At 38.5% G+C, this 26,091-nt stretch overlaps 1 protein-coding gene and 1 long non-coding RNA gene across 5 annotated transcripts in view; one reads left to right on the top strand and one right to left on the bottom strand.

Annotated features, from left to right (window-relative positions):
- The window catches only part of LOC148186859 (uncharacterized), a 75,688-nt gene that overhangs the window by 13,583 nt on the left and 36,014 nt on the right, over positions 1–26,091 (top strand). For both annotated transcript variants that reach the window (XR_015779118.1, XR_015779119.1), the window contains exon 2: positions 14,218–14,259. This is a non-coding gene — a long non-coding RNA (uncharacterized LOC148186859). The remainder of the gene's footprint in view (positions 1–14,217; positions 14,260–26,091) is intronic.
- fndc1 (fibronectin type III domain containing 1) overlaps positions 12,648–26,091 on the bottom strand; it is a 50,819-nt gene continuing 37,375 nt past the window's right edge. For all 3 annotated transcript variants that reach the window (XM_042504016.2, XM_042504017.2, XM_088089379.1), the window contains 6 exons: positions 22,570–22,678; positions 17,503–17,582; positions 17,164–17,193; positions 15,422–15,583; positions 15,206–15,328; positions 12,648–13,433 (listed from right to left, as the gene is read on the bottom strand). In XM_042504016.2, coding sequence (XP_042359950.2) covers positions 13,318–13,433; positions 15,206–15,328; positions 15,422–15,583; positions 17,164–17,193; positions 17,503–17,582; positions 22,570–22,678 — 620 coding nt within the window. In that variant the 3' untranslated portion in view covers positions 12,648–13,317. The remainder of the gene's footprint in view (positions 13,434–15,205; positions 15,329–15,421; positions 15,584–17,163; positions 17,194–17,502; positions 17,583–22,569; positions 22,679–26,091) is intronic.

Here is a 26,091-nt window from a genome sequence, read left to right as displayed (position 1 = left end):
CGACTGCCATCTACTGTATGAAATTCACTGGCCATGGATATATACTTCATACAACACCACTAAAAGAACTCTCATCATCAGCTCACAGAGAAAAAAGTCCTGAAAATAAAATGCATTAGTCTTCTGCAGCTGAGATAGAGCTGGATTTTCAAAGAGTTTATGACGGAAAAAAGCTACAGCATCTCAAGTGCCTCTGTGACCTGGCAGTCAGGATGTTCAGGGCCTCATTAATCGATCATATTGTCCATAATTGACTTCATTAAGGGTTTAACAGGAACCGTAAAGACACCACAACTCAGTTAAGCTCTTTCACTGCCTCTTTATCAGATCTTCAGTATTTAAGCCGCCCATATAAGATAGGATGACATAGTGGTTTAGTTAGCCAACAAACCAAAGCCATGGGAGCAATTACCCATAATCCTAAACCCTATCTTTGTGGTTTATGGGCCAATAAAAGAAAATATTATCTAGAAGCTGCTGGATGAAGAAGCATTTGTCCACATGACTGTTATGAATGTGTGCATGTGTGCTTTATATTTACACAAGTGTCGTTGTTTATGAGCAGCACGCATATCTGTAGTTGCATATAATGACTCGTGGGACATGTTAAATGCACATCAGACCTCACACACAGTCACAAAGGAAGGTCAGTAGCAATCAATGTCAGTGTTTAAGTGTAAGTAAATACCCTGCTCTCCACAAGTTAATGATGTCTAAAATCCTCCATGTTTTTCCAGATTTTTTTCCATCACGTGAAGTCATTTTAGGCTAAGCTGTTGACAGAATTGGGATATGCTGCATCACTTTTTCTCAGCATGACCTGATTACCTGGATATTAGTTTGCCTGACTAATTTTATCCTTATTTGACTGCCTTAGATTGTGGTGTGCCTGAAACATAAAACAGCTCTTTCATAACAGGGTGTGTTTCCTTTTTAAAGTTGAATAAATGATGGCAGCATTTCCTGGGCAACAGGAGCGGAGTTTAATGATTTCCACAGTATTTCATGACATGAATAGAACAGTATGGCTCTAATTTCTAAGCTCCCTGTCTCTGTATTATGTCTGCTGTTCTCTCCTCCTGCATCTCTCACAAAAGAAAATGAGACACCCAGTGTTATATTTCAGACTTTTACTTCTGTGAAATCTTTAAAGGTTCAGTGTGTAGCATTTAGGGGGGTATGTTGGCTAAAATGGAATAAAATGTAGTATGTTTTCTTTTGTGTATAATCACCTGAAAATAATAATAATAATAATAACAGGTGTGTTTGTTACCTTACAATGAGTTGTATCTTCATAGGAGGGGGGTGCTCGTCCACGGAGTCCACCATGTTGCACTGCCATGTTTCTACAGAAGCCCAGAACAGACAAATCAAGCACTGGCTCTAGATAGGGCCATCTGCATTTTGGCATCTGCCACCATAGATAGCAGCCCCTTCGCGAAAGGAGCGTCAAAAAAATTTCCTTTACATTAAACTGCTTTATTTAGTTTTTATACCAGTTTAATCACCGGATCAGTTTGTTTTTGAGAGGAATCAACCTCTGCTGATAATTCAGCTCTCAGTTAAAACTTTCTGAACAATAAACACTGAAGGAATTCTTACTGGGAGAAGTTTTCAGCCCATTCTCACTCGCAAGTCATTAAATACCACCGCTCTGTCAGTGATCTCTGCATTAGAGACCAACACACAGAGACGCCTTTCGCATCATTATGTTACGCACCGGTTGGGATTATTTTGAAAAAACACACTAGCAACGGGCAGAAACTGTACATTTCCTGTGAAAACAGAAGTGTATTTGAAAAGACAGAATGCATAATTAACACGCCGTCCCTGAACGTCCAAAACAGATGCAGGCAAGTAGTGAGCGTGTTATATTTACACATGTAGGTCGACTCTCAAAGCTGTGGTATGTGATGAGTTGGGGTGGAAACGTGTTAAAGGCACAGCTAGTTGCAATCTGCAGCCCTCACCACTAGATGCCAATAGACCCCCCCTAAATCTTTCTCACTGCTCATTTAACAGGTAACAGAAGTCAAACCACTGATAATCTGAAAAGATAACAATGATTTTTGACTCTTCAACGCTCACCTCTAAATTCTCCCCTATGGAGTCTCTTAGGTTCATGCGTGACTTATCCTCATGCCAAAACAATGATATAATCAAAATCTCAGCAGGCTGAGTTCATAACTGACTTTAACAATGAGCTCAGAGCAACAAAAAAGAACCCCGACTTTCATCCAAACCCCATTAAAAAAACAGTGAGCCGAGAGCAAAACAACCGAGTCTCTGTCACTGCAGCCTGCCTGTTATGTAATCTTGGAGTTTAGTAAATATTATGTCTCTGAGCAAATGAGAATTCCCAGATCTTTAATTTTCATTTGACCTTTTTTTTTCTTCATGAAAAGCTTGTTCAGAGGGACAGGCCATTTTCACGTCTCTCTGTTGTTTATGGCTCCCGTCATTCCAGCTGATACTGCCGAGGATACTCGATATTCCCCCAGATCCTCTGCAGATCCTCTCCGCTGCCAGTTCTGTTTCTCTTCTAATACATGTAACATTTTTTATAAATCCTTACAGAAATGAAACCTTAGAACTGCATTTTGTAAGGGTCTTATAACCTCCTTGTCTATCACGAGTAGTTTTTTGGTTAAACCAAAACACCAACAGAAAGTGACCGATTCAGGCTTATAATAAACAGCTCAAGTTCCGATTGCTATGCTTTTTCTACAGAAAACATAGGCAAACATGAAAAAAGAAGGCTTTTGCATACATGCCATGTGGCTTTACTCTCAGTACATTTGAAATAGATTCAACAATATTAAAGCTTGGGTAGGCAGAAAACTGGTAAAGGCAAAAAAACAAGGCTGAAATTGAAAATACACCCTTGTCCTGAAGCGCCTCACCTCTGACCTAAGCCCCTCCCACCATATGACCAAGCGCATATGCACACACTTCACACAGTAACTAGTGTTTCCGATAAGAGTAATTCATCTTATTTCATTGTAGAGTTGCGTACATCTCATTTTATCGGTCTTGCCTCGCCATGTTCTCTTACTCTGACAACAAGAATAATTAGCCAGCTAACATTAGCCGCCCCACCATCCGCTCGCCTCGCTCTCCACTGCCAGTGTCGCCAACGTGCCAACTCTCACGCTATGTTTAGCCACTTTTCAGATCCTCTTAGAGACTTTATTCCTAAAGCTTACTAGCAACAAATTTACTTTAAGCTTGTTTGCTTTGCTTGTACCAAACAATACCAGATGCTTTTTTTTTCTAAAAGCCCACAGCAACATATTGCACATACTTTGACAGCATTGCATAGCCTGTTGATTGATTGATTAAATTTTACATGTTTAATTAAATTCTTCACAACCAATTAATTGGTCGTAAGTTAATAGTTACATCCCTAGCTGACGCTGTCATTTTCTTGATTTAAAAGCACAAGGAAGTGTTGCAGTATAGTGTAAGCGTCATAGCTCTCATGTCATTAAAATGATTCATTGAGGATTTTTCATTAAATCAACTATAGCAAAGTTTCAATGCTTCCATTAATGTGCAAAGATGTCACTAATATGCAAATAGACAGATGATGTCATCCAGCAACTTAGAGCAAGTGCTAGTTGGCGAGAAGCAGGGTACGCCTTGGTCACCAGACTACTGCAGGGCTTGGTTGATACTGACACATTTTATTTCATTTATTTTGAGACTTTTAGATTTAGATTTAGATAGATAGTATGTCTTCCTTTTTTGGATTGCTTTGTAGTGCAAGCAGTTGTTGTCAGTGCTAGAATAGTAACTTTCTGTGCAGGATTCTCCACCATTAAATCAGCCAATAGGAGCGTCCTCTCTCTGACAGACAGGTACGCTATCCTGTCATTTTTTTTGTCCTGAATGAAATGATTGGATGAGGTTATTGGACGCCCCTGATACCAGATTTTCTTTTTTTTTTCCTGGAGCATTTCATTGGTTGATTGCTATTGGCATATGAAAAGATTTTCAGCAAACTGAACAGCAAAAATCTTCTAAAATAAGTTGTCTACTCCAGCTTTTAGTATCATAGTCTTAATATTTCTGCACACCGATAACATAATCAACATGTTATAGCTTGTAAAATTCTTAATTTTGAGTGTCTTTTTCTCACCCTTTCCCCCCTCTATTCTGCTTTTCTTTCCACAGCCTTCAAATGATTCTTCTTGCAATGATTTCAGCTTGCTAGAATGAAGTCTAACTTTTTCCAGTCCAAACAGCATGTGACCCACTTCTGTCAAAAAGACGCAAAAAAGCAGCATGTGGAAAACAAGTTAGAAGACTTGCATTCTTTCACAACTACACTTTTGTTTGTATGAGATTTTCATGTTCCTATAATTAAGCAATTTTGTGGTGTATTCAAATGTATTGAAATGAGCTTTTTCTAAATTAATACAAAAATTCCAGAGGTAGTTTACTGGCAATGAGCAGCCAGAGTCTGAAAAGTAGCTGAATTCATAATGTAAGATCCACGTGTGGAAAGTCAGCTGGGCCTGGACTCAATCAAGCTAGCGTGGCCTTTTGCCCTTTTTTTATATAAAGGATCTGCAGTTTGCTCTGTGCACGGACGTTGACTGAAAACTATTACAGAGCATCTGACTAGAAAATAGCTGACACATGATGTTTTAGTGCCGTGTCATTATAGATGGATGTCACAGTGTTAGCTTGGCTGGGAAGAAGCGAAATTTCAAAATCTTTGGATGAGTTTAAAAGGCAGCAATCGTATGTGTGTGTTTTTGTTTATGTGTACACGGGTGAATGTTGACGGCGGTCACCATTTCATCCTTCTGTCTACTGATGTCAGCCTTTGGCTTCTTGATCAAAGCAAATGCAACAAATCGCAATCCAATTCTTAATTCAAAGTTTGGTGCTTAAGAAAGACGAAGTAAATTCTTAATGAGAAGAGAAAATGACAACAACAACAGTAATCCCACATTTGATTAGCCAAACTCTTGTCCATTCAATGCTGTGTGTGTGTGTGTGTGTGTGTGTGTGTGTGTGTGTGTGTGTGTGTGTGTGTGTGTGTGTGTGTGTGTGTGTGTTTGGAGCACATATTTTCCCTGAGGACCACCATGCCTAGATGAACCAAGCCCTCAGGAACAGCAGAAATTATAAATATTTGGTCCATTTTTTGGGGGGGGCTGAGAGTCACAACTCCCACGAAATGACTGGATCAACATTCCATCAATTTGCTTCGGTCCCTCCAACAAGTAAAAACTAGAAATGTGTAAAAAGCGAGTCCTGTCTGTTTGAAAATGACTCCGATAAGTCATTGTAGAGGCAATGGTAAGCAGCAGAGCAACTTTGTTTGTGTTTTAATATTTCATATTAAAATAAATCAATCTAATCAGTGCATCATATTATTTTAATGATCCAGTTGATTAATTCAGTACTGGTTGATACAGTCTATACACTTTTAACCTCAGTGTAACCAACTGCGTTATCAGTTGGCATAACTCGAGAGTAGGTGGATCAGTCCAATCAGCTTTCTTAAGCGCTGGCTTCTCAGTTACCCATGACACCCTTTTCAAGACATTAGCGTGTAACTTCCATGAATGAGAATAAGAATAGTCTTTATGTATGTAGCACTTTTCAAGCTTAAGCACAAAGTGCTTCCCAGATAAAAAAGTTTACAGAATAAAATACGATGGCAGAAACAAATGTTGCCCCTCCCCTGCCTCCTTATGTAATAACCAAAATTAAGAACGTTAAAGCGCAAATAATAAAATAGGACTGTGTACAAGGCCATATGAGGGTGCAAGTTCAAAAACACAATTTCATAAATAAGTAAATTGTGGATAGGAGAATTAAGCTCATATAAGAAAATAAAAATTTAGAGTAAAATACATAACCATATGTATAAGCAGATCAGATGCCAGTAAAGGAGATTACCTCATATAAAACTGAGGAGTGGGCGATATGGCCATAAAAAAAAACTATTATTATACTTCAGGGTATTTTTGAAAAAACTATATTCTTGACAATATAACAAAAATACTGAGAATAATTTATTATTAATTTCAAAAACATTCAATTGCAACGGAACAAGTGCTATAGTTGTTTATGTAATGTGTTTAACGTAAATGTAGTTCACGCTCAAATATTCAGTAAAAACTAAACAAAGAATATCTTTTAGGTTTTTAGTTTGTAAACAACAACAGTAACTTAGAGTGAGATCCAGAGCCTATATAAGTATAAATATTACAACAAAATAAGACTGATCAAAACTTACACATCTAAACAGCTGCCAGGTAGAAAAAACATTCTTTGATCTATAAATAATACATATATACTGTATATAGATTACTGACTTGTTTTCTGTTTTATTTATGATATAGCGCACCTCTAGCTTGAGGCCAAAAAATTTAGATTTCCCAGGTATGAAATCACCTGGATCATCTGCATGGTGGAGCCCATAGAGCAAGCACACCAGAAATTTTTGCAGGCCAAGTGGCTAACTTTTGGTTTAGCCCTCAGCTATCTTGAATGGGGATAAAATTATTCAGCAGTGTGTCTCCTCTAGAATTTTAAATGTTACTGGACCAAAAGGATAAAATATTAAACTGTAAAAAATAACTTTGAGGAAACTATGATGCCCAAAAAATGTATCTACTGATGTCCTCTTCACAATATAAATGCCCAATGGCATCACGTGACAGACCTGCATGTTGTCATTCTGTTGTTTAGCCACTATTTAAAATTGGCTTCAAAGCCTGGAGCTGGTCCTGGGATCTTCACTGTGTTTCTACTGGCTGTCAGCATTCAGCTGACATGCTGATATACTGAATTCATTGACAGGTGTCACTTAACATTGGCAGATGCCATTTTAAATGTTATTCTGCTGGCAGATACAGATTCTTATAGGCAGCTGTGGCATGGGCTGACTGTTCAAGTGTCTGCTGTTCATTAGTAATAGACTGTTTTTACAGCAGACGTTTTGACTTTTAATAGCAGGAAAAGCACAGGTGTTATTAATAACAACAATTGATGATGACTGCATGTAATTTAGATGTTCCAGTTTCAGAGTTTCAGAGCTTTCTCATTTGCATGACTTATCTTGTGCATATTGCAAAGGCAATGGGCCCTTATTTGTCTCTTTTGATGGTGTTTGTGTGGTTTTACCTCAGAGAATATTAGTTGCCAATCCCTACCAGTCTACCAGCTGCCCTCAGCCTTTTTCTGTCTATATGCTAACCTGTTCCCACTTCTCCCATCAGACCGGCAATTGCTCTTTTCTGTTTTTCTTCATCAGTCACCCACTACTTATACTGGTCCATTTCCTTTTGTCCTTTGTCAGTTCATCATCATCATTGCTGTGTGATGTTTTGTTGCCTGTTTGCCTGTCACCTGTAAACTTCAACTCTGTTAATCTCTGAAATAAGCAAGCTGTCTCGTTGACTCTTCATTTTTACCTTTTCTAGTGTTCACTGCCTCCTGACAGACTACTCAGGCTGTTCTAATACACTGTTTGTACATTTACCTACAAAATGTAGTGCATCCAAATTCATGTGTAATCTAGTCATGACTCAGTAATTAGTGTACAACCCACGTAATAGGGAAGGCTAAGATCTCATAAGTAAAAGGGAGTAGAGACAGAAGTGGTATAAAGATATGTTGTCACCATATTTCTGTTCCTCATCCTAACCAAAGTAAGCTTAATTACATAACCTACATAACTTTACATGCCTAACCATTTTTCTTGTCCTAAATCCTAAGCTGTGGAACTTAACTTGCCTAAACTCAATCTATGTAACACTACGACGCCCAACCATGCTTCTTTTCTTCAACCTAACCTAGGTAACTTTACTTTTCTAAACCTAAAATAGGTGCGCAGTATGTAACCTTATGTTAAATTAGGATGGGCGATATATCGAATATACTCGATGTTGCCGCGGTGTCTGTTTAACTGTCTGCTAATGCTAAACAGCCAGCTTTTGACCTGAGACTTCAAGCCCACAGCAAAAACATGGACACTTCCGGACTGAGACAAACCAAGTCATTCAAAATAAAAGCAACAAATTTTATTTCCTTATTTTAGTAGTAAACATTAGTTTCAAGGGCATATAAAAATCTCATGATATATTGTGTATTGCGATATTGCTTTAAAATATTGCAATATTATTTTTAAGCCATATCGCCCAGCCCTATCTTAAATACGTAACTTTACATTAAGTATGTAACTTTGTCACACATGTAACTTTACATTAAGAACATAACATTATGTTAAGCACGTAACTTTATGTTGACTACTTAACTTTACGTTAAGGACATAATACAATTATGCAATAGATTTGGCACTAAATCATTAGATATTGAAACATCTGATATGAGGATATGTTGGGCTACATCACAAAATGTTTGAATTTACTGACAGAAGAAGCTAGCTGTGAAGAAATCTAGCTAGCCAAAGAGGCTTTTGTTTTCAGGAATTACTGGACTGGAGATACTAGTATGACGCCCAACATAATGCCAATGATTCTTGTGTAGCTTAAATGTTAGCTGCGAAAAAAATAGATTTTTTTGTAGTTTTTTTTCTTCTACTTTATATGTCATTTTTTAAAAGAAAGAAAACAGCTCTTATATCAAGTAACATGGAAACCTTTAAGTCTGTCAATTAATTACATTTTTATGGTCTCTCCAAAAAATCTACACTCTGCGAAGGTAGTGTTCTGTTTTACCAGAATTCAATGTTACATCAAAACTCATTATTTTTGAGGGCTGGTTTTAGTTTCACAAGGTCAAGACTCTTGTTTGAATCATTGTGTTTTGCTTTATTATGATGAAAAGGCTTTTAAACTACCTCAATTAGGACTTTTTAGCATATCATGCTCTAAACACTCTGTTTCAGGTCTTTCCAAGAACCAATGCCCTTGGGGGGAAGCAGTGGTGCAGAGTTTAAATCTTGGACCACACTCCTGTTTTCCTGCTTGTAGCTCTGCGTCGTCCCGTTGTATTGGTTATGGTTTATCTATTTTCTTATTCCCCCTGACAGCAGCCATCATTTCTGACCAGGACACACACACACATGCACACATACTGTGCCTAAGTATGACTTTATCCTCTCTAACATCTGTAGCAGATGTGGTAGCCTTCATGTACACGTGTTTATGAAGCGTGTTTGTCCTCCTGTCTCTTTTTTTCCCCCTATTCTTTTTTCTCCATTTTCTCGTTTTCCTCCTTGGTCTTTTTCTCTCTGCAAAAAGCACTTTGTATATTCTTGTTTCAGTGTCCATCAGAGCAGGATGGGGTTCCCCATCATGCTTTGTACTAAAAAGCATTATTCTCTCAGGTCAAATGGCACCGCAGTCTGCAGCCAATGAAAATATTTGGGGGCAAAGGATTGCTCATTGCTCACAGAAAACACATGGTAGCAGAGGCATTTATCCACACACAGCATACCTGGAAAATATGTTTGAATTCTGACAACCATCTACCAAAGTGTTGACAAATTGGTCAGTAATCACTCCAAAAACAACCATTATCTATTCATCACTGCCCAGGGGAAATATTTTATGCCCTCTCAGAACTCTGTCTGCATTTAATGTCTTTTAAATCTGACTGCCATTGCACATCGGAGCCAACATCAACAGACTATCGCCTGTGCTCTTCTGATAAGGGATTGCAGCTTCGACCTTTGATACTGTGCAGAGTTTAAGGCCCAATTCCAAAACACCCTTTTCCCATCACTTAGGGCTTACCCCTCCATTTTGCACCTTCACCTCTCGGGGAAAGGCAAAGTATTGGGGCTACATGGCCCTCCAAATGGAGGTTTTTCAGAAGCGCACTTTAAACAGACTGTTATAAGACATCAATGGCAAGATGGTTGCACAAGCAACAAAAGAAACCCGCAAATACATTTTGTGAAATTATCACAGCAGAAGATGGCATATTCATAATGTCCAGCAATACTTGTTGTGTCTGTTTACATAAACGCCAGCACTGATGACTACCATAGGGGAAGATTCTAACCAATAGCCCTTGTAACTTTGTTCAGGGGGGAAGGTGGCACTCAGAAATTAGGGAAAGGGCTCAAAATTAGAAATGGGACTGGGCCTAAGTAGCTAAGAGAAGTAAGAGCTGCATTGGCTCTGCTTACATGGAATATTAGTAATATTCTTGGAGAAATTCTGCACTTATACGGCTATATTTCTTGCACAAAATTCCATTCTTGGCTTATACCAACGGAGTAAGTTAGGTGTCATATGACATATAGCATAATGATAAAGTCTTATGCTTCTTGTGGGTTATAAAAAATCTTATTCCATTCCTGGAGGAATTTGGGGGATTAATAAGAGTGATACATGAGGTTTTGCTATGAGGCAGAGTTGTGCATTATGTGTTGAAAACGAGTAGCCTGGCTGCTGCTGGATGTCATCAATTTTTTCTCACTGAGTCAAAACTGACAGTTGTAATCAGTTTTAGGCAAGCACTAAAAAGGGCAGCACCGGTTGTGCTGTTGGGCTTTATGGAAAGAGCTATCAATCTTGAAAATGAATGTCAAAATCTCATAACTGGAGTAATGATTAATTGGCATCAAATGCAAAATAGACCTCCATTCATTAAGCTTCATCTGTGAAATATTTTCCACCTGGTGTATGGTGCTGCTGACCCACTTATGATCATACCTTTTCCTTTTTTTATTAGTTATTTTACACAGATGGACTATAATTCTTGTTTAAACAACACATTAAAATCTGAGCGCCATAGGTGTGTTTGAGTATTAAAATGAAAGTCTATTCCTTGTGAAAGATTTTATCTGAAGTTGGCAACACATGAAGAAAATTCTAACTCGTCTGTCAGGTAATTGGATTAATACTCAGTTTGATCCAGAATATGCAGATGATAATTGGTTCTGCAAATATGTATGGTAGGCCTCTCCAAATCTAACACAGCAGAAATGAGTACTATTTCAAACAGTGGTAGAGAAAATATTCAGAACCTTTACTTGGATAAGAGTACCAATTTCATAAAAAAGTTAACAAAATGATCCAAAGAGATAATGCTGTGGGTCGAACTGTAGTAGGAATAACACCCCTAGTCACGACAATGCAGTAAATTAAATGTGTTCATCAGTAACTGATCACCACAATCAGAACATGCTAGAGCATTGATGGTATAGTAAAGTGAAATGTACGACCAAAGCATTAGAGTAGCCAGTAGCACAGTACAAAAGATGAAATTTGCAAATACCGTATGACCAATTTGCTTGATTTGGCACTGCTTAGATTACAGTAGCCACAGGGAGAGTAATCTATAGTATGAGCATTCTTAGCAAAATGTACTCTGAAATCTCCAAAGTAAAGTGGTGGAGTATGACTTAGCAGATTTGCTCAAGTAACTCAAGCACTGTATCCAAGTACAAGTTTGAGGTATAACTTGTTTTTGAGAATATATTTATTTTATGCAACTTTACACTTGTACTTTTGACTCCACTACATTTACATTAAAGGAGCTGTATGCAACTTTCAGGGCATTTCTATGATTCAGAGTCTGAGCCGAGATTGTCTGCACTTGGCCCTCAAGTGCACCCTGCACCAGAATGGTGTTCGAATAAACAACAGAGAAGCTCAGATTACAACATACACAGAGGTAGCATGACTTCATTATCTGTTCACGACGCCATTACTCCACTATATGTTTACATAGCAAATAGTAGTTTGCCGCTATATTGATGCTTTGATTGTCATATACAGCAGATTTAATAAGTACTATTGCAAGATTAAGATTTGTAAACACAAAACATATAGTTACAGATTACACTACCTTATAATCAAACTATTAAACAACCTCCACCATGAACAACTAAAACAGCAAAATGATTTTCACATTCATTCATCAATAATGTAATCATAAACCAATAAAATAATATTTCACTACACTTCAATAACACTCACTGGACCCAGTTTTCTTCATTAGGAGTACTCTGGGTACTTAAAGCACATTAGTGGTAGTGGTAGAAGTGTAGTATTGTTACTTATACTTAAGTAAGGGTTCTGAATACATCCACCGCTGAGTAAAAGTACTACTTCTGCAGAAAATGGTTCCTTTGAGTCACATATTGTGAAGAACTAGTAAAGAAACTACTGTTGCCAGGTAAATGTAATGGAGTAGAAAATACAGTATTAAAGTATGAGTAATTAGTAGCATAAAATGGAAATACTCAAGTGCTTGAATATGTGCTTTGCTTTAAATACTTAGTATTGAAATTAATTACTTTTTTAACCTTAGAAAAGGACTTGAGTAATGTACTTAGTTACTTTCCAGCACTGATTTCAAGCCAAATCTTATAACTAAAGGTATGTATTACAAAACTAATTTTTATGGGGCAGTGCGTTAATACTCTACACATGCCTGATGGTTCCCCACGTTAACTCACATGCTTAAAGCCAATGAACTGGTATTTCCTTCTCTTCGCTCACCTGCTTCTGTCCACAATATGTTGTTTTAGACATTTCGTCTGATTTTTAACAGTTGCTGTTCCAGCTGGCTCGACCAAACTCTCTCTGTTACTCAAATCTTCCATTAGGTTGATTAAGTAGATCTGGATTACGTGTGGAAGCTTTTGCTAGAAAAGAATGTGGCAGCGGGAGAATATGATATGATTCATGTTTTTGGATTGCTGTGGTTTCCATAACACCTTTATTCAATCTCTCACAATTCCTGAGCAAATATTTGGTCTTTTATTCTTTGTCCGTATACATACAAAACTTACACAGTAACTAAGTGAATTCTGGTGAATACCAAAAAGGTGTACAAACAAAAACAAAAACAGTATGATGGTTTAAGAACACAAATAAACAAACAAAAAGTAGCTCTCCGAAGCTGTTACATTATGAAATACAAATCTCACGATTGAAAATTAACAGACCTATACACATCTTAAGTGCCCATTCTTACAGTTTGCTTTGCAGCTTGTGCTTTGGTCCAATGTCACTGGTTTGACCGTGTGTGTGCATATTTGATGAGATAAATAACACTGGGTGACGACCTGTCTCTGGAATAGTTGGGAATAGGACACTTCAAGACAAGAGTTAAACTAAGCAAGAGCACACATGCTTCTTTTTTTCCCCTCATATACAGACTGCTTTATATAAAAAGTGCATTGTAATGATATACATTGAGTTGTTTAAAAAGTACTATATTCTCTTTCTGTGAAGCTGTGATAAATTCGTAGTGGTGTCGTTTCATTGTGGCAGGCAAAAGTCTGTTTTTAAGGGCAGGACCAGTGAAGGTCAGAGCCTGCAGCAGGATGCAGACGGGTTTCCCTCAGTAACAATGTCTCCTCCTGTGTTACCATTTCCCAGGGATGGGCACCCCGCATTCATACCAGCCCACGAATGGATGGGCTGTGCGTCGGCCAATGACTCCAAATGAAACTGGCTCCTGTCTGTAGGCACGATAAAATCCTGCAAAACAAATAAATGATAATGCTGTTTATAGTTGTTTGCAGAGGATTTGAATGCAATAATAAATAAGCTTGTCTGGATACAATCACCATTTAGCACTTGTTAGCAGTTACTTAGTTAGTCTGGACCACTTAGGCCAAAGAAAACTTTATTTCTTTATGCAATATCATAATTGGCGGTATGCTCTGTTCTGGGTCTTCTCTGGTTTAACCTGAGCCCTGGTCCAATTGGGTAGAAGTCCTGTGTTTGACCCATCCACCACCCTGGCCAGCCTCTCTACATGGACTTTCTTTCTCTTTTTACTTAAGTTAGGCCAGCTATCTTCCTCCATCACTACATAACAATTATAGCGCACAGATTTTTCACTAAATCACTGAGCTTTGTTAAAATGTGAAACAGTGTACTGTATTTGTGACCCCTTCAATGGGCTTGGCACTGACACCCCATTTCCACCAAATTAGATCTGGTTCTTTAATCGGTTCTGTTCAGGATTCCGGGAACATTGATGCTATGTAGTAAACCAGCCCGCATTTCCATCAGTTTTGAGCAGAACCATTGTAATCAAGGATTTGTCCTCAACGCAGGGTGCTGCACAATGCACAGCAGAAGTAGAAAAATTGCTTATTATGTTGTTTACCTGTGAGCTTTTGCTCTGTTATTACAGATATTTGTTTTTACCCCTTAAAAAAGAGCATGAACCAACTACTAATGAGACCACTGCGTGCTCTTTGCTTTTTGACAATTTCTCACTTAACTTCTTGTTTTCTCTCTGTCCAACCTGCAGAATATGACGCACCCACTGATGTTGTCACAGTTCACACTTCAGGTAAGAAAACCCTGCTATTTTTTGGTTACAGTTGGAAAAAAAACTTTTCAGATTTTGAACCAATTTATTTTTGGTGGAAATGCTCTGAATGGTTCAAAATTAGGTGTGGGAACCAGAACGGAAGCTGTTCCATGTTGGTGGGAAAGGGTTGTGAGGGCTACAAACAGGACAGTAAAGTCAGGACAAACAAGTTGATAAATTGTTCGTTTCAGGCTAGGTTTGTACCTGCAGACGTGTCCCTGGCACAAAGTTTGTGCACCAGAAAAAACAAGTGCAAAAAGCCCAGAAGTTTTTGCAACACTTGGGATTGCACCTCTAAATTTTTTAAACTAGGCGCCCCCCTAGCTTGTTAACTTTTTAAATTGACATGGAAGACTGGCTGAGCAGATATGCATTTAAATACATCTCTATAGCACCCACAGGGACAGTAAATTGCATTTTACAAGTTAAGGAAAATGACATTGTGAATTTTATCTGTTTCTGTGTTTGTGAACTTCTCTTGCATTAAAAAAGTGTGTGTTTAACAGTTTTCATAACACCTCCTACCTTCAACCAAATAAGCTCATTAGGATAAAAAATTAGTCAACTAGCAATGAATGATGCTATCATTGTTGGATTAGTTATCCCACCAAGTTTCAGGCCATTTCATTATGTCCTGATATGACCCGAAACCAGTAACTGCTTGGAAGCTATGGCATCAATCTAAGACTTAATGGTATAATTAGGAAAATGGTCTGCAGTAATGAAAAGCATGTGAGATTTGGGCCAAAAAATGCAAAACCCTTGCAGGTCCTTTAACAAGTATTCATTTAAACACTACGTCTGTATTCTGCGCAGATAAGATCAATGAAGCTAAGATCAATGCAACTAAGAAGCCAGAGAGCATGGAAAAAATGATAATAGGTTAGGTCTAAATATCAGGGCCACAAATGTGCAACTTGTTTACCTTGCGCTGAGGGCAGATGATTTGAAAGGTAGGCTGGACCTGTCCTCCCATCCCTGTAGGAGTCCACAAACTGGCAGTGGTCCTCTCCCTGGCCAAATGTATCTCCTATACTGTAAAATGGCTCTGTGGGGGGAAAAGGCAATGTATCATAATTAGGATTTTTTTTTTCTTCAAATGATTGTGCTGGTTTAAAATAGAGGTGAAGTCATATGCTACCTCTGAGACCGTCTCCCATGAAGATCTTGTATCGCAGAGAGTTACACAAAACGACTCCCACAAACTTCCTGTACCATGTCCGCTTGACATACTGGCTGCCCTTACAGCTGCTGTGGGCTGAGTTATACTTGAAGGAAAAGGGGATCCAGATTGGTTCTCCACCTGAGGATCAGGGGAGGAGATTCATCATGTTGTGGAAGTAAAATGTGCACCCAATGAATAAACATAATTCATACATAGAGGAAGGAAAGAGGATGAAGAGATTACAGTATATTTTGTTGTAAGGATGAAAAATAAAAATAATACTGATGTTGTATCAAACTTTATCAAAAACAGGTGTTACCCTTATGATTATATATTAAATAGTCAGGTCTTAAGGTTGCCAGAGTGCAGCTGAATTCAGTTTATATCTCGAAACCTAGAGAATAATTTATACTTGTGTTGGTTTATAATATATAACTGAATGGTTTGGGGCCAAAAAATGTTTTATCTGCCAATCCTTACTGAACCAAATCATTCCAGACCTTTCAGATTGTCTGGCACAGGTCTGCTCAGTGTCTCAAAACTAAACATGAAAAAACAGTGTTCAGTTTTTATGCTCCATATATCTGACCCCCCTTTTCTCTTTGCCAGTATCTGATTTAGGGTTATTGATTTATTCTTACAGTTATTCATGCAATGTGCGCCACTGAAATTTGTATTGACCTCTTTAATCTGTTGTACTCAATTTAGCTTCTCCTCTATTGTAGTTGACTCTTTTAAAAAGACAGTTCACCCCAAATCAAAAATACATATTTTTGTTCTTACCTGTAGTAAGAGTAAGAGTCAGTCTAGATTGTTTGGGTGTGAGTTGCTAAGGGTCGGAGATGTCTGCCACAGAGATATCTGCCTTCTTTCGAATATAACGAAACAAGATGGCTCTCAGTTTGTGGTGCTCAGAGCGCCAAAAAATATTTAAAAAAAAAATTTAAAAAGCAATGTCCCTTTACAGAAATCATGACCCTGTCTCTCAAGATAATCCACAAACCTTGTTGTGAGCAGTTTTATTTAGGGACTATTTTCTTTCTACTTGACTACACCCACCAACCATATCCTTCTAAAAGTGATTTGGTTGGCAAGTGTAGTTCAGCAGGAAGAAAATAGATCCTGCACAAAACTGCTCACAACATGTTCTGTGGATTATCTTGAGTTGCTGGCTCATGATTTCTGGACAGAGACATTGCTGTTGAATTTTTCTTTCTTTTTCTTTTTTTTTTTTTTTGGTGCGTTTAGTACCGCAAGCGGAGTGCCATTTAGTTCCATTATATTAGAGAGAAGGCAGACACCTCTATGGCAGCTATCTCCAACACTCGGCAACTCGCACCAAAACAATCTAGATCAATAAACAGCGTTACAGGTAAGAGGAAAATATATAATATTGAATTGGGGGTGAACTGTCTCTTTCAATTCTATTCATGCATTTTCTTCTGTATTTCATCATAATTAAAGCCCTCTGAAAGAAAGGGAGAGAAAGTATATTGGCTTTTGTATTGTCCTGGCTCATTCAGAATGACTTGTGCCTGTACACAGTAGCAGTCAAAGGAGGGATACTGATGATTGAGGTGGAAATCCATACAGAATTGTTACTGGTTTGTCCTGTCACATTGTTTAACAGAATGGCTGCTTTCTCTTTAAAACCTGAGTGCAGCCTCAGTAGCTTGTTGACCTTAAATTAGAGACGTGCAGTCAGTGTATGAACTTACCAGGTGGTCTTTCGATGAGAAGAGGATCGTCTGAAAGAAAGAATGCGATCATTTCACAAGGGAGGAAATACACACAGTCAGCACCGCGGGTTTAATGCATTCACCTGATTCTGAGAATGAAAGACCCATAGTGCACATAATGCAGAGTCCATGTGTTAGTTGGCTTCTACTGTAAGAATGGTTTTATATTTAAATATCTTGCATTGCAATACAATGAACGTCACCATGACATTTTTGTTGCATACTGCAGAAGGTCTAAAACTACTCTGACAGAAGGTTGAACTATCATCAATGGGGCGACTCAAAGTTTATCTATGCAGGCGTTGACAGGATACACACCTGATTCTGTGACATAGGTGAGCGTATCGCTGATGGGTCCCAAACCAAACACATTCTTGGCCTGCACTTTGAAGTAGTACCTGATGAAAACAAACCACATAAGAAGGATTTAATGAGCTATTTAGTAGTTAAAGTGTCATTCTGCCAGCGTTGTTGTGACTGGGTGAAGGTGAGGACAGTGTTAATGACCATAGCAGATGACTGGGCATGCTTCAGTTGGGCTGATTTATGAGTAGTCTGTTTTATATTCGTATGAATCCAAAGTGAGCGCAGCACAATAAAATGGCTATTTGGCTCGTGTTGAAGGGAGAAGAGGGAGGGGCTGTGAGGGGAAAAAGAGACATCTAGACAAGGGGAGATTAACAGATAGGAGGATAGAGCATAAGAGTGAAAGACAGACAGAAGAAGGGATGTGGAAAAAGTAAAGCACAGGGATAGATATGCCAATATAGAAAAGATAAAAAGGATGAGGTTAAAAGACAGAAAGACTCCTCGAAAGAGAAATTTCTCACATAGAGCTTTACAATGGCAGTGAGCTCACTTTGTCTCCGGGTGGTGGAGGAATTATAAAATCCCATCAGATTAAAAATCAACACCACCAGTGACAACTTTGACAAACTTTTCCACAGCAGATGTGTTTGTGCAAGTGTTCATTTCTGCAGTATTGTATGCATATGTGCTCCTTTTCACTCTGCAAGGTCACATACAGTGAGTTCACGGTCTGTCAATTCCAAGCCAAAAACTTTCACCACATACAGCCACGAGGCCTGGATCCAATCACTGCAGCCACGTGACAACAGTGACCAAAATATATATCACCAGCAGAAAGAGAAAGAAAGAGAGAGAGAGAAGCAAGGCAGCTGCAGTGCGATGATGTAATGAAAGAAGAAATTGGAGAAGATATTGGAGAACGTAGAAAAAAAACTCAATGTGAGTCAGAATATAAAAATGGAGAATAGACCACATAATCCTGCATTGAGCCAATTTAGCCATTTGAAACTCTCAATACAGAGATATGTCAGCTTCATTTTAGGGCGTCTCTCTACTTGTCCTCTCTTCAGATTAAAGTGCCAACTGCACATAAACTGTGGGCTAAATTCATTCTGGCCATTTTTATATCATAGCTCATAACAAATATGTTCAAACTACTACATACTATTTAAAAGGCCTTTAATGACACTTAAATACAGTATGTTTGAGAAGAAGTGGAAAATCAAGCATGGGGCATGAAGTTCAAGAGAGACCTAATTGCTGCAGAGGAAATAGGTGCAATGATGACTGTGGCGGCAACTAACAATTAATGTTTTTTTTAATATCAGTTTTCACAACTTTTTTAAAAAAACATTTTTGTCTATAAAACAACAAAGAACAGCAGAAATGCCCGTCACTATTTCCTGGAGCCCAAGGTGGCATCATTATTCTGATTCTCACAAATGATTTCAATTTGTAAGCAATTTTAAAAAATAGTTGTGGATTGAAGGGGTACTTCATCCCCAATACAAAACCATTTGTATATCAGTAACATGCCCTGTGTTACACTGAGCTCGGGAAGGAAACTTAGTTTCTCCTGCATGCCTCTGGTGGATGAAGTATCCAAAAACTGAGAAAATTCTTTATGAGTTGACAGCAAAATTGTTTGAAAACTGTAATAAAACAAAAGTTTACAAACTTTCACATACTTTTTGCAGTAAAATTCAGGTCTCATTTATGCAGTCGTATGCTCAGTAACAGACAGCCCTTCCCAAGGGAGAACTAAAGTGAAGGTGAAACTTAAATGTACTCTTCTTTATAGCCAGACTACATTGACAAAAACAGTGATTTTACCTCGCTGAACACAGGAGCTGCTGGTCTACCACTGCCTCGATTAGTTAGTTTGTTCGCGTTATTGTAGGTCTTTTGTCTGGCTTTTAAAAGAGCATAGATAAGTTTCACTTCTAGTGCAGTTTTAAGCAGTTTAGTGAAAATGCATGTGTTGGAAAGTAATGATCATACAACTGCATAAATGAGACTTGGATTACACTGCATGATTTGTGTGAGTTTTTTAAACATATTTTTGTTAAATGTAGTCGCCTATGACTTCATTTATTACAAATTTGATCTGTTTTTGGATTTTTTGTTCACGGCATGCAAGAAAAAAAAAATCTAAACAAATTCAACATAACATGAGGTGAGGAATTCATATACAAATGGTAATTTGGGGGGAGGTTTAAAATTTCCTTTAAATAATGACAGGCATCTCTTTGATTCAAATTTTAAAATCATCCAATGGGATGAGATTTTCAAGTTTCAAGTCCTGCAAATCACTCCATGTTTATATGGGTGGAAAAACGTGTGGATTCAAGGAAATTCATCCACAAGTGAGTGTATGTAAATATGTGTGTTTTTAGTTCTATATTAGCTCTGTAGTTCTGGCAACCAGAAAGAGCCTGCAGCATGGGAAATACCAACAGTGTCACATAAACCATCCCAGGATCAAGCGTAACCATGGGAGGCACATACAACGTGGTTGCCAGGGAGGGAATCCCTCTTTGCAGACTGTTGGAAAACTTTACCCAATGCACGCAGCTCTGTAAGTGTTCAGCAGCAGGTGTTTGAGACACCTATCATAACACCTCAAGCTGATTCGTGCCTCTACTGTGCAAGAGGATACTTCTAATCCTCGATGAACTCACACATCTGAAAGTGTTTTTCCATCAGATTGTCATGTGACGTATAGCTTGATAGCAGTTTCACCTGTCTGTCATTTATACAGCTGTCGTCTGGTGCATGCATGTGCTTCATCGGGATACTTTTAGTGAATGGAAAAGGACAATTTGTTATCTACCTTGCATCATACGTATATCGACTAAATGATAAACAGATATTTGCCTATTCTAAACCTTAAAGGGAATTATCTAAGTTGGGATGTATGGGGTACTTATACATAGACAGTGTATCCATACAGCAGATATCTGTTGGCATGCTCCCAGTTTGGAGAAGCAGACTCGAATCTGACATGGAAGCTAAGCAATGTACTGCTGTGGAGGGGTCAACAACAAAACATATTTTCACTACCCAAAAACTCAATAACAGTTTAAGTGTATGCTATCTTTGGAGTATTTTCACCGCTTTACTTTAGTGTCAGACAATCAGTGTCAGAAAATTACGCTGTTATATCGCTCTCTTTAAAGCCAGGCTTTATTGAGAAGAACGGTGATTCAGCATTGCTGAACACAGAAGCTGCTGGTTTACCACTGCCTTGAACATTGAGTTTGTTTGTCTTATTGTGTGACTATGGTGTTTCATTTCATTTATTTTAATACACATTAATTAACATTTCTGTAAATGTGCCAGAGTTAGCCATCAGGCTAATTGTCAACTGTAGTCCTTTGACAAGATGTTTTAAAACCTGTAAAATGCTAAAATTCACATAACAATGGCAGCAGGACACCATTAAGAAAACAACAGCTACAACAAACAGGAACTCCCAAGACGGAACACAAGCCATGCGAAGCAACAAGTAACAATAGAACAGTACAAAACAATAGCACAGAAACATCATGTAACATTTTAGCACGACATAGCCATGCACCCAACATAAGGCAACAACATATAGCTTTTTTATCACAAATAGCCATGCATGCAGCATGAAGCAACGGCACACAGCTAAGCATGACAAGCAGACATGCAGAGCAGTAATAGCAACAAGAACCAGCAATTGACAGAAGCAGAGATCAAATATGAGTCATAACGTAGACCTTACTAAAATGTTAAAAGATGCAGTTACGGGTCAACAATATGTTTGAAGGGGCTAGTTCAGATTCACCAAAGTCGCACAAAAATACAAGCCAACTAACTGATCAAAGCAGCGGCAGACCTGCAGCTCCAGTGTTGAGAAAGCCAAAATAACTGTTTTTGTCAGTGGAGTCTGGTGGCTTTGATGAGAGCAGAAATGGGGAACTGAAGCCGTTTAAGTTTTCCCTGTTGAAACAGGCTGTCTGACAGAAAGGTAAAGCAGTGAAAATACTCTCAATATAGTGTACACTTAAACTGACATTGGTTTCTTTGGGTGGGATTGTTTTGGGTGGCTAAAAGACGTTTTGTTGCTGACCCCTCCAAAGCAATGCATTGCTTAGTTTTAATGTCGCTCTCCAGCCTGATTCTCCAAACTGGGGCATGCCTACTGACATCAACTGTATGTAATACACCGACTATGGATAAGTGCCCCATACCCTCCCATTTCAGAAAATCCGAACTTTCCCTTTAAGTCCTGCATGCAATCGATCAAACAGTTAATCTGCTGAGAGGCTAGAGCAGAAACTTTTACTGCATAATTTAAACTTTCAAGCAAGAAATGCTTCATGCACAGTGGTAAACTGAGCAAGAAATACGTTTTTGGGCAGGAACTCTCCTTCCTCTCTTGGGTCCACACATTAAGAGCTGTTTCCATGCATTTATTTTGAAAACCGTAACCCGTGTCTTGTAAGACAGGGTTTTGGAAAAACGCTCTAACTGAAACAGACCGACTGTATCCGTGTGGAAGTGTCAGATCATGTGTGCTGTTTTTACGTTCCACTGAATTTTCCAAGATCTCGGCAGAGTTTTATGGCATGTCACATGTTGGTGCAGATTCAAATGTGTTTCCTAACATGCCTCCATTTAGCCAAACTGATTTGCTTCACTCTCTGAGGGTTTTTGGATCTCTTATACAAACATTACAGTATCAGTATCCAGCTCACGCTCTGCTCTGATTAGTGTCAGCCTGGTCTGGTATCACAATTGGAAACATATCACCACATAAACATGGAATAATATCAACAGACACATAAATGCACACAAACATCCAGACAAGATGCATGTTCTGTGTATTATGTGATGACAACATAATAATATAAACAGTCAGCCACAGCCAAGCACCTGCAGCAACCTACCATAAACATTACATGCAGGTCAGGAATCTTTGTTTGTAAAGTCGGGTTCTCTTTTTCTATGACTCCCATGTGTGAGATGATACTGTGAATCACTGTGTGTGCACTGTATGCATGCATACACAATGATATAAACACAAAGCAGGTGGTGACATGTTACCTAGAGTTGGGTTTGAGATTCTCCACAGGCAGGTGTGTCCCGCTTGAGGCTCTAGAGGACCATCTGTTGTTGAGGACATCGTCATAAGAAGCACTGTAGACCATGTAGCCTGCAGAGAGCAATATGGAATAAAAAGGCATTAATTGTCGGACAAAAGATAAAATTAAAATCACTGTAGTAGCTAGAGACGGAGACATTTTCTATGTTTATATCAATTTTTAGTGAAACTAGTAAGGCTCTGTATGTAACTTCTTTACAGCATTAATGTTTTTTTATTGGGGTTTGCACTGGCTGAATTTGAGTTACTACAGCGCCTAAAATCCAAGCTGTGTGTAAAAATTCATGGGTAGTATAAAGGCCCAATGATGTAGAGCAGTGCCAATTATCCAGGTGATTTTGATACCGTGAAAATAAATCTTTTTGGGCTTCATCTGCACTGAGCAGCTTTTACAGGAATGAACAGGGCCCCGCTGCAAATGCTGTATCCAGGTCTCCTAATACATCCATGGAGGTAACAGCTAGCCTGGCTCTGTCCAAATGTAACAAATCTCCCTGCTTTCTTTTGTGTTTTATTATCCTTGGACTTGCATCACCTATTATGATTATGCAGTATCAACATTTATTTTATGCTTTCAATTACTTTGTGAGAGTTGGTGGTCTCCTATATATGTACGTTTAACTCTGAAGAAAAACTGCCGCCCTGGCATTTCTTCTGCTGACTGTCCTCCAACCTGCGTGTCTGTTTTCTTCCACTTCTCAGTCACGCAGACTAATCCTTAGAATCCGGTAAGCAACCTCAGGTCACGTGGCTCTCGATCACTCACTTTAAAACTATGGAGACCAGCTCTGTCGCACATCAAACTACCAACTGTTTCTATTGGACTTTTGAGTCTGAGTTGCTATTTGTACTGGAGCCGCACCAGCACAGCTGGCTGCTGACAGGAGAGAAGGGAAATACTAGCAACTTCGTTTTTCTTCTTTTGGTTTTTCAATCCTTCTTCATTCTACATTGTTAAGCTGAGGTTTGATAGAGTGGTATGTAGACTTTTGCCTACTTTGTCTTTTCCTGTTTTAGGTATTAATGTTTTCAATGTTACACAAGGAGTTTGCCCTGTGAGCCAAATGCAACACTTAAAACGCTCAGTGAATAATGTACTTTTTTGGCCCTGAAACCTTCAAGCAAAAGTTCCTCAGTGCATCAGAGTAAACCAAACAAGAAGTTGGGTTCAGTTAAAAACTTTTGCCAGTGTCCCTCATCTCTCGAGTCCACTTGCTAACAGCTGTTTCCATCCACTTGTTTTGAAAGCCGTGACCCATAACTCGTAAGTTGTGCTTGTGCAAACACACCCTATAATAACTGAAACAGCACCTTGTGAGTGTATCTGCATGTGTGAACCATGGACACAATGGGCCCCTGGGCACAGACATTTATGGCCCCACCACCTCCACATAGGACTGGAGAACATACATGCAGACTTGGTGATAATATCGCCTCTTTTTTTAGGCGTTGTAATAATTTTGTTGTTGTAGTGATTTTGTGTCTTTTTGGTCATTTTTGTTCTGTTCGTAATAATTTGTGTCTTTTTTAGGTCGTTTTACCCCTTTTTGTAGTTACTTTGTGACTGCTTGTAGTCATTTGGTGTCTTTTGGTCAGTTTTGTGTCTCTTTGTAGTCATTTTGTGTCACTGGTATAATGTTGTGTTTTTCTTGTAGGTAGTTTTGTGTCTTTTGGTCATTTTGCTAATTTGAGATTGAGTTGAGTTATGCTGGGGTTTTTAGATAATTTTGTGTCTATTTTGGTCATTTGTTGTCTCTTTGTAGTCATTTTGTGTCTCTTTGTGATTGCCGTGCCCCTTTAGAAGTTATTTTGTGTGTCTTTGCAATTTCTATGTATCTCTATGTGGTCTTTTTCTGTTGCTGACACTTTGGGACACTTTGTTCAGTAATCTGTCCATCGTGTGAACTGTACCCACATGTGTGTGTATCAGATAATGTCTGCTGTATTGCTGTATATCTTGGCAATACTGAAATAGTTTATAAGGTAGTTCACCTTAAAAAAGTTAATACAAAGTTTAAAAGTTCTTTGAATTTTGGCCAATGTATCTTTCATATCAAACATACCGTCACAGAACACCAGCATTGCAGCACTTAAAAGAAATTAGTTCCTAGAATTCAGCATGATATGTGTGATAAAACAAATTCACAGTTAAGTGTTTGAAATAGGAGAAAGTAGTAATTGGGTGCAAAAATGTCCAGTCCAGTCGGTATGTGAGCAAAGAGGAAACACCAAGGAGGGCAGATGGAAAGAAACAGGGGAAGAAAACACCAGAAACAGTAAAGACCAAATATCTGTTTTACACATCAGTGGATGGACCAGCCCACAGCATGACCAGGAGCTTGTATTTTTCTGCCAAAGAAAATGCACTGCCTCTCAAAGCTGGCCAGACTGCTACCTCTGATAGTCCACCATGTCTCATACAGTTTGCTGTTATCTTCAATCTCTTCTCTGTCCCCTTTTACCCCATGTGTCCCTTTATAGGTCAAAAGAATTGTGGTTTTTCTTGGGAAACTCTGCAAGAGCTGAGAAGCTCACTTCCATGTGTACGACACAGTCTTTTTTATGATTTATTCACAATAAACTGATGGAACAAGTTCCTAAAGTCTGAGTCAGGAGGGATTTTGGTAACATGTTAAACTTAAACCACAACAGATGAAAGGCTGATGAAACAGAGACAGAAAAATCAGATATATGTGGACTGTAACGTTCTTCCGATTTATACATGAAACAAACATAAATGTCAAACATTACATTCTTTATAATCTGAAGCATCTTTTTCTGCAGTGGTTTATGGTACGCCACTTGAGAATTAGCCTCACCAACTATCAGTCTCCATGAATCACCTCCTAATATTTGAGTAAAAGTAGTGAATAGAAACACAGCAATTTGCATTTTATTTAGCTGTTTTCCTGTACATTTCATTTAGATGTGTGCTAGATCTTGACTATTGAGAGTTTAAAGCAAGAATTCACACCTCTTGGAGAGCACTAATGTCGGGGGGTATTGTCACAGCAGAGAAATAAAACTTAATCATACAGTTTTGAACAAATAAATACACGATAAATTAAACACTGAGGGTGTGATTTTATTTTAACAAGCAGTTGCATCTCAATAGTCTGGCATAGCTAGACCTATCTCCATAGTGCTGTGTCAGCACTTGAGAACAACCCTGAATAACAGTAAGCTATTACTATTCTGATAAAGTGAAAAAAAAACAACAAAAAAACCAACAACCCAACTCTGGCTTGTTTTTGTTTCTCTAAACCAGTCACAATCATACTAGGCAGCGCAAAGCACAAGATGCAATTATGGTGCCCTTTCAAAATAGTGCCGGGGTGGACACAACACAGTGACAGGGCTAACTGTAGGCATCATATGGCTAACGTTACCTAGCGATTATTAACAGGTTTACGATAGAGTCAAGCTGTTTTGGTATTGTGTCAGTTTGTTTGGAACATTTTACG

This window comes from Plectropomus leopardus, chromosome 16, assembly GCF_026936395.1.
Source record: "Plectropomus leopardus strain MGB_pleo_1.0 chromosome 16, ASM2693639v1, whole genome shotgun sequence".
Taxonomy (NCBI): Eukaryota; Metazoa; Chordata; class Actinopteri; order Perciformes; family Serranidae; genus Plectropomus; species Plectropomus leopardus.
Note: the sequence above shows the minus strand (reverse complement) of the source record. Positions and strands in the feature narration are given on the sequence as shown.